The sequence below is a fragment of the Eptatretus burgeri genome, chromosome 7 (genome assembly GCF_056783735.1).
Source record: "Eptatretus burgeri isolate ZD-2024b chromosome 7, Ebu_testis_v1, whole genome shotgun sequence".
NCBI classification, from domain to species: domain Eukaryota; kingdom Metazoa; phylum Chordata; class Myxini; order Myxiniformes; family Myxinidae; genus Eptatretus; species Eptatretus burgeri.
The window spans coordinates 89,877,778-89,887,268 of NC_140967.1; the positions used below are offsets into that span (position 1 = coordinate 89,877,778).

Genomic DNA, 9,491 nt, shown 5'->3' on the forward strand with positions numbered 1-9,491 from the left:
TCCTTGTACACGTATTGATTCACTGTTTGACCCTGTGGTATAAACCCGAAGTGGACGATGCCCTCGATGTAAAAAAATGCAATGAGCATCACCTTGACCTTTGACATCCTTGCTTTCTTTGGTCTTGGTGATGCCGGACTTTTCCACTAACGACTCTGCCGTTTGGTCTCAGGACGTATTCGAACATCCACAATTCATCGCCAGTAATGACTCTCCCGAGCAGGTCTGGATCGTCCTCGAGGCACTCGATAATGTCTTGACAGACTAACTCTTTGCTGTTTCTGGTCCTCGGACAACAGCTTGGGGACCATCTTTGCGCATACCTTGCCCATTTAGAGATTTTCAGTGATGTACCAGACAGTGTCCTTGTTGATGGAAAGTTCCTCAGCAATCATCCACTCTAAGTCGACAATCTGCACGCACAATCTGCTTCACACGCTCGATGCTGTCTGCCGTTCTGCTCGTTGAAGGTCTTCCAGACTGTGGATCATCTTCAACCTCATCCCGTCCCTCTTTGAACCTCTTGTGTCATTCAAATACACGTGTATGTGACATCGTTTCTTCCCCGTAGACTTGCTGCAGCATTGCGAAGGATTCGGAAGGTGTTTTGCCAAGCTTGTCAAGAAACTTCAGATTGGCTCTCTGCTCACGACTCATAGCGCGACTCAGGTTAGACAACGTGCAAAGTATGACCTGTAAAAAAAAAATCACACAATGAGCGCAGTCAACCATCACCAATCATATATATTGCTGGAATGTTGCGAAAGACTGTGACACAACCTATTCATTCAAGTTGTGTAAGTGGAGCACACAGCAAGCTCAGTCCCGTTACTTTTTAGATGGACCTCGTATAACAGTATTTAGTTTGATCTCTTCAATTGTAAATAAAAAAGTTCATTTGGAAAAATTGTTCATAATTCATTTAAATGTGGCATTATTGGTAGGGTAAATAGTGATGTATGCCTGGTGTTGGCTTGATGGTTAGGGTGGTGGGCTTGGGATCCAAGGGTCCTGAGTTCAAATCCTGCTCGGCTGTTGAAATATTACCATGTGGGGTTGACTCAGTCTGTCATCCTTCCGAGTTTGGCAAAATGAGTACCAGCTTCCTGGGATGATTGAGCTTTTTCAGTATCCTGCATCAGAGTGGTGATCTGTCCAGGATTGTGCCCAATATCCCAGGAGACTGCTTAGGTAGCACCAATGCTCTGCACAGAGTATGATCCCAATGGATGGATGGAATGCTTTTGCAGGCCACTGTAAATGAGTGAGATTTGTCAGGATTGAAAGACATATTCTAAATGTCTGGCAACCTTGTGATTTAGTCAAGGTCTGAAAAGAGGAAAGAGGCTGTAGCCTGTCTGTCTGAAGGATGAGGGATGTCACAGCAGAGGTGGTCATCAGCAAAGAGTTAAAAGGGGGTTTTCCAGAGTCCGAGTCAGCTCATTTATGAAGATCAGGAATAGGAATGGGCCCAGAACACTGCCTTGAGACTCCAGCCTTGACACGGTGAGGATATGAAAGGACTCCGTTAAGAGCCACATGTTGGCTATGAGAGTAGAGGAAGCCAGTCAGCCATGTGTGGTGGAGTTGGCGTTGGATGCCATTGGCAGAGGTTTTGGAGAGTAAGGTGGGATGCCAGACTGTATCAAAAGCACAAGATGTGTCCAGCGAGACTGCCCTGATATCAGGTCTGGCATTGAGGTCCAAGGTGGAGTGACCTGGTCTGAATCCAAACTGGTGATTTGAGATGAGGCTGTTGGGGGAAAAGGAAGGATTTCATATCAACTGTGATGATGGATTATATGACTTTGCTGATGATTGGAAGCAAGCTGATAGGTCTGTAGTTAAGAGGATCAGTTTTTGCATCTTTTATTTTTTTTAATGCAATGCAGTGATGTTGGTGGATTTCCAAGGTAATGGAGGATGACCAAGCACAAATGACAGGGTGAAAAGGGCAGAGACAGGATGTGCAAGAGCAGCAGAGCAGGTTTTTTGGAAACATGAACTGATGCCGTCCGGTCTATCAGCAGAGTCAGAGTCAAGGGTTGACAGAAACTTCTCTACCTTCTCAAGTGCAAAAGATGAGTCCAGGAGCAGTTGGGTATGACTGGGAAGGGTGGATACAGAGAGTGCTTCTGTGTCTTGTGTCCCCAACCCCTCAAACACAGAATTGAGGCATTCAGCCTTCTCATGGACAGAATCAGCTGCGGTGTCATTTGAAGAGAGGGAAGGGATGGAAGTGGAGCATACCCCAGAGACAGACTTAACAATACACCACCAGGATTTAGAGGAGGGAGACAAGTTTGAAAGTTCATCCTCAAGGTTGGACAGAAATTGTTTTATGGCTGTACTGAAATGGATACACACTTGTTGCGGGCTTTTTGGAATGCATTAAGATTGCCTTCAGTTGGATTTGCCTTACAGGAAGATAAGGCAAGTTGTGTCAGAGCAACTGCCTTACCACAAGATTCAGTGTACCATAGGTGGGAAGAAAGGTAGGATAACTAAAAACAAGATGGGATGAATCAAAATTAGAAAATTAGGTTTATTCTTAGAAGCTTGTTACATGAGTCTTTAATGTAATGTTATTGCAAACAAATGCACTTTCCAGAGGGCATTTCCTATTTTTGTTTAAGTTCTTGTTCTTGGAGATCTGTCGTTTCCACGTATGATAGCCTTTCGTGGAATAAAACTCATCAGAGGTGGGTCCACAGGAGGCTGTAGAGGTCGACCTGGGATCTGCAGATGATAGTACAGGTAGAACAGTGGGAGGAACAGGACCATGATAACAATTACACTTGTACTCGCAATGAAATGCTCGAAATATTAGGTCACAGGTGAATGCAAGATTTTTCCTTTTTCATGCTTTCAAATCTTTTTGCTTTCTTGCACCATTGTGTCCCCAAATCCACTCCTTACAAGCAGCTCATTTGATGAAATTTGAAATTAATAGATCTATATAAAAAAACATTTTTAGCAAACACCTCTAGAAAGAGTTAGGTAACAGCACAAAAGTACCCATAAAGGGATCAGAATATGGTTTACAATTAATGGAGATCTGGCCATCATCTCAGTCCATGACAATGCTCAGCTCTAAGTCTGGATTCCATCACGGCCTACGGGCACCTCCTTAAGTGTATCCGCAATGCTAGTTGCCATGGCAGGACAGTTGGCTGCGATAATCTTCTGGGACATCAGGTCAAAAGGGCCACCTGCCAGACAGTCAACACATAATAAGGGGTGGGAAGAGACAATGGAATGAATGAAAGAGTAAATAAGATGAAGAGGGCTACTATAATGATCCTCAAACAGCAAGGGACTTACCTGTTGTATCCACAATGACCCCACCAGCCTCCTCGATAAGCAGGGCACCGGCAGCCATGTCCCAGCAGTGGATTCCAAACTCAAAATAGGCGTCAGCCTCCCCAGCCGCCACGGAGCAGAGGTTCAATGCAGCTGAGCCGAGCTGGCGAATACTAAGACATATAAGAGTAAAAAGACCGCTGGCATGCATACCACCGTTCTGCCACACAATGATAAACTTATTGGGCATCATCCTTCAATAAACAGAGGTTTAACACCACAGGTGGAAATCTTCATACAGGCTGCAAGCAAAATCATCAGCAACACAAGCATGGCAAGTTCCTTCACCAACAATGAGCCTTCATCGATGTTCAAAACAGTGTCACAAGATTTGGACAAGCTTTGTAACTTTACAATAGCCTCTTCACCATCAAAAGCGTGTTCTGAAAAATCACTTTTCACATTTCTCTCAATACCTTAAACCGGGGGTCGGGAACGTTTTTGACTCAGAGAGCCATTAAAGCAAAATATTTGGAAATCTATTTCAGTGAGAGCCATATAATATATTTTAATACTGAATTCAACTAAATGTGAGTATAATAAGCCTCTGAATTTATTCTTTTAAATAATGTTGTTATAATACTCACCATTAATGGGACTTCTGGTGCTGCATGGATTTGCTGATGGCTTTGTAGTCTGGTTGGTACTTGGTGAGGTTAAGCTTCATGCAAGCGTTGAGGCTTTCATCCGTTAGACGTGATCGTAGGTTGGACTTGATGTTTTTAAGATGTGAGAATGACTGCTCACATGCATACGTAGATCGAAACAAGGTCAATACAGCAATACTCACACGCTGCAGTGTGAGGTATGTGACAGGAAGCGCATTCCAAGTTTTGATAATCAGCTCGTCTTCGGGTTGAAGTTTTTTCATTTCTGTCCACATATGCTTGCTCGCCAACTCTGCTTTCTGTCGTGCGATTCTTTCCAAATCTTCATTCAGTGACTTGAACTTATTCACCCACATGTTTGAGGCCTTCAGGTCAGCCACTTCTGCTTCAAAATCTCTGACGGAGACACCAGGAATGTAACTCAGGTCGGCTGTGTTCAGTGAACACTCGTTTGGATGGGTGATGAACTTAAAAAGACGAGTGTGCTCACGAAATTCTCCAAAGCGTGCTTTGAATGACTGTAGGAGACTGGATGTGAAGCCAGCTAACTGGTGGAGATCAAAGTTTTGAGTGGGCTCACTTGCTGTGCATGCATCTTTAAATTGTCTCAGTTTTTCAAAATGTAGTAAACGACCTGTTTCAAGATCCATGATAAAGAGCTCCAGCTTGTTTTGAAAAGCAAACACGGCTTGTTGAAGGGATAACACTGTATTTCCAATGCCTTGCATTTTCACGTTGAGCTCGTTCAGATGTTCAGTCATATCCACGAGATAGTAAAACTTGAGGAGCCACTCAGTTTCGGCTAGCTCAGGATGCTCAATCCCTTTCATTTCAAGGAAAGTCTGGATTTCGTTCAGGCAAGCCACAAAATGGCTAAGCACCTTCCCTCTTGACAACCAACGCACATTGCTGTGCAAAAGCAGACCGTGATAGTTATTTCCAACTTCATCCAGCAGTGTTTTAAACTGGCGAGCATTTAAGGCTCGGGCAACAATAAAGTTGATCACACGAATGACCAGCGACATCACTTCGCCAAGCTGCCCATCACACATCTGAGCACAAAGTGCCTCCTGGTGTAGAATGCAATGGAAACTTAGGATGGGTCTATTTTCATGTTCACAGAGAAGCGCCACAAATCCTTTGTTTTTCCCCACCATACACGGAGCACCATCAGTACACACCGAGATAAGTTTATCCATTCGTAGATTTTTTTCTTGAGCGAACTCCATGAAAGACTAGAATAAATACTCACCTCTTGTGGACCCTTTTATTGGCAGAACAGCAAGACTTTCTTCGCGCAGTGTATCACCAGCAGCATATCTTGCAATCACACTGAACTGCGACAAATGGCTTACGTCTGTTGACTCATCCAAAGCCAGGGAAAAGAACGGCGCTGTATTTATGTCCTTCACTTGCGTTTCCTCCACTTGGTTTGCCATCATGATGGTACGATCATGAACAGTTCTTGCCGACAGAGGCATGTCTTGTATCCGTTTGATTATCTTGTCTTTGTTCGGAAGATCATCAAAAAGATCATTGGCGACATCCAGCATGAACGTTTTTGCATACTCGCCATCTGTGAATGGTTTTCCGTTCCTCACTACTGCTAAAGATCCAGCAAAGCTGGCGGAATTATAGTCACCTTGCCGGGTCCATACGCGGAGTTGCTGCTGGCTGGCTTGCACCCTGCTCAGTAGCTCTTGGCACGCTTTCTTTCTGCTGTCTCCCACAGGGTATTTTGATGCAAAGGTAGCATGGCGCATGTCGAAGTGTCGCTTTATATTCGACCGTTTCATCGATGCAATTTTGTCATTGCAAATTAGACACACCACAGAACCTGCTCTCTCCACAAAGGCGAATTATTCGGCCCATTCATCCTGAAATGTACGATACTCCTCATCTTTTTTTCTTTTCGCCATCTTCTTTGTCGAAGGGTTAGCTTTGAGCAAATGAGAGAGAGGGAGATGTTGACCCAAGTGAGTCTGGCTGGCCTGCGCACGGGCTGACATACTCGAGAGGTGCGGCGCGGCCGGCCGACTCTGGGATGCTGTCGCCTCAGCGGTGGCGCGTGATTGGTCGAGATGAATTCCGTGACGAGTCTCGGCGGCGGCACGTCATTGGAGGAACCGAAATCACGAGTCGCCTCAGCGGTGGCGCGTGATTGGTCGAGATGAATTCCGTGACGCGTCTCGGCGGCGGTACATCATTGGAGGAACCGAAATCACTACTCGCGTCGGCCGCATGACTGGACGAAACAAAAACCGCTTCAGACAATTCGGAGGTGTTTTTTCTTCTCTCCTTCTGCCAAGTTCAGCCCTGCACGTGAATGAAGCACGACACCATTCAAACTATAGGTAAAGCTTCTGCGAGAAATATTGGGCTTTCCAAGTTTCAAACTCCAATTTTATCTGCGAGCCAGATGCAATCATCAAAAGAGCCATACCTGGCTCGCGAGCCACACGTTCCCGACCCCTGCCTTAAACCCTATCATGAGCATGTGACACATTTCTGTACACTTGTGCCTGTTACAATCATTATTTGCTCAAAATAAAAAGTGATATTTATTTGAATGACAGGAATCTTTTATTAAAAGTATTCATTGATTTATCAATACATTAAAGTTGATGGATTTCTCAGTCTGTTTCCCTCTTTTCAACCATTGGTTGGACAGCTGGCCTGACTCAACCCACAAATGAACCTTAAAGAAAAAGATTCAAATCATATGTATGCAATTTTGGTTGCCACTTATAGGGCCTAGGGCCTTAGGCTTCTTGCCCATGGTGTACAGAGACATGACAGAAGTAAATAGACACCTTAAATTTATTCATTTCATCTGTATAACAGTTTTACTCAGTGATTTGTACTAATATTCGACTACATATTTGTAGAAACGAGTTCCTGGGTCTTGTATGACAATTAACTATGCCTTGAACCCAGGGAGCACACGACTTTTGCGATTTTCAAAGAGGACGAATTGTTGGCCATTTGGAAGGTGGAATCAGCCAGCGTCAGATAGCTCAGAACCTTGGCATTCCGCTTTCTACGGTCAATTGGGTGATTGTGCAATTCACCAGCGAAGGCAAGGAATCCACAGATTCCCGTTCTGATTGACCTGGGCCCTCAGAAAGGTGTCTTTGAGCTGTCAAGCGGGCCATTAAGAAAACTACCCCTTGCAAGGCAGCAGATGTTGTAGAGGCGGTCCAAGTTAGCTCAAGAACTGCCGTGCAGTACCTTCATCAACTGGCCTACGATGGGAGAGCAGCCAACATTCAAAGGAGAAAGAAGTGGGCTGACGAGATGGCCAACAGACCCTTGGAGTTTTGGCAAACTGTAATTTTTTTCAGACGAGTCCCAATTTGCTCAATTTTCTGACAATGGACGCGTATGGTCTGGAGACATCCCAGTCAAGAGTTCTCTTTGAACCGATTGTAGTCAACTGTCAAACACGGTGGTTTTTCAGTGATTGTGTGGGGAGCAATCTGGAGTGCTGGTCGGTCAGAGCTTGTGGAATGCGTTGGCAACGTCAACACTACGACACACATGTCTATCCATGAGGATGGACATCTCCCTGTCTTCTCAACTGGTCAGATGGTCAAAAACAACACTCTGTTCAGGAAAGATGGAGCTCCATGCCACACTGCAAAAAAGACCAAAGAATGACAGGACAGAAATGGGATCGAGCGACTTCCATGGCCAAGTCAGTCTCCCGACATGAATCCCATTGAACACTTCTGGGCCATATTGGATCGAGCTGTGCGGAAAAAGTCCAGGAAACCAACATCACGGGCAGAATTGCTAACCCGTTTGCATGAAGCCTGGGCAGAAATCCCACAAGAGGAAATTTCGGAACTCGTTAGTTCTATGCCTGAAAGAGTAAAATCATTGAAATCTGCAAATGGCAAGTCTACCAAATACTCGTGTATGTATTAAAATGGATCAAATGTACTTCAAATGTTAAATAAATAAATTATTCCAAAATCATGGTGTCTATTTACTTCTGTCATGTCTCTTCGCATTTGAAGACTAAACAATGTATCTTCTATCATGAAATAAGGACTTGGGGTTTTGAGGGGGGGGCTTATGACTTGAAGTGTGGGAGGGGGGGGGCTGATGATTTGGGGTGTGGCAGGGGTGGGGTCGATGACTCATTTGGGAGGGGTGGGGGTTAATGATTTGGGGTTGGTGAGTGGGCGGTAGTTGAGGACTTGAAGTCAAATTGTGCAGAAGTGCCGTGGGTCCCTGGTAGTATAGTATAAAATAACCTGATCTTTCTTCCTGAGGCTCTCTCCTTCATTATATTTACTCTGAATGAATGTGATGTGCAGTGGAGTGTGTGTGTAATGTCATAGGTTGAGGGCTTTATTTAATATATTTTCGCTGGAACCTGCTTAATAATTTAATCCATACAACTTCATGCTTGGATACTCATATTTCACAACCTAATTGAGTACGTATGAGATTTTGGTGCAAAAGGAATTCAATGCTTATTTTCAGCCACACTTGTCAGCAAATAGAAAATGAATGAAAGCTACCCACACCATGGATCAGTTGATTAATGTGAAATGTCCGACCAACATGCATCGCTCGCAGTATTTTGATTATGAGAACGTTTCCTTTCAAATCGATCAAAACAAACGGTCTTTGAAAGAATGTTTTCATCTTGACTCAGCTGTCGCATGCTTTAAAATGGGCTCTTCAAATCGATGGCCAAACGATCTTTCAAGTTTTCCAATTTCACATTTTTGATGCAAAGTTACCTCAATGTTATTTATGTCTACGGCTCGCATTCCTGGGCGTGTTGTTAAAATAACATGGCATTCTTTGGTTTTATTAAATCCTAAGTATTGCTCGTGTGTATAATACTGTGCAGCAATCACACTGTCACTCATAACATATTACCGTTTGACGGTCATTATTTTGCTTTGCTGCCTTAGTCACAAACATCCTTGTTTGGACACTTGACGAGAACATCGAAAGATTGTCACGCTCGTATATTTCCCTTAAATAACTTGTGATCTGCAATGCTGCCTGGAGTAAATACCAGAAAACATCACTCGTATTGATGTCCCAGTTTGTACAGCAGGTCGACGGTTGTTGTGGAAAAAAATTAAATCAACCTGACTTCTTATTTTTTAAATAAATATTTACTCTCAATGACGGTGCTGAAAGCTTGTATCCCAGGAAGCTAATTTGGTACAATTATATTTTTTGACGTTTACAAATGTACTTTAAGGATTCCTCTACATGTAGTATGTTGACTAAACGAGAGGCGTTCACAGATGCTCTTGGAACCCCTTTGCTGGTTATTAAGTGTCTCTGTGACATTGTCTCACTCAACTACATCCCTCGATAGGATAGACCCAACTTTTGATCTGGTAGCCGCGATGCTATCTATGTCTGAAGCTTGCCCTTTTCCCTTCCAATCCCACAGTCCCTTCTTTACCCTCTGTCTCCCACTATTATTATTCTGATCCATTGAATTATTACTTACTCCATGTCCCCCTTAACAACAATTATATG

The 9,491-nt window shown here is 43.9% G+C and overlaps 1 protein-coding gene across 1 annotated transcript in view; it reads right to left on the minus strand.

Annotated features, from left to right (window-relative positions):
• Positions 1 to 2,531: 2,531 nt before the first annotated feature.
• IMPA1 (inositol monophosphatase 1) overlaps positions 2,532 to 9,491 on the minus strand; it is a 55,788-nt gene continuing 48,828 nt past the window's right edge. The window contains exons 8-10 of the mRNA XM_085889528.1: positions 3,325 to 3,476; positions 3,046 to 3,212; positions 2,532 to 2,739 (exon numbers count right to left, since the gene is read on the minus strand). Of these exons, the coding sequence (XP_085745654.1) occupies positions 3,094 to 3,212; positions 3,325 to 3,476 (271 nt within the window). The 3' untranslated portion in view covers positions 2,532 to 2,739; positions 3,046 to 3,093. The remainder of the gene's footprint in view (positions 2,740 to 3,045; positions 3,213 to 3,324; positions 3,477 to 9,491) is intronic.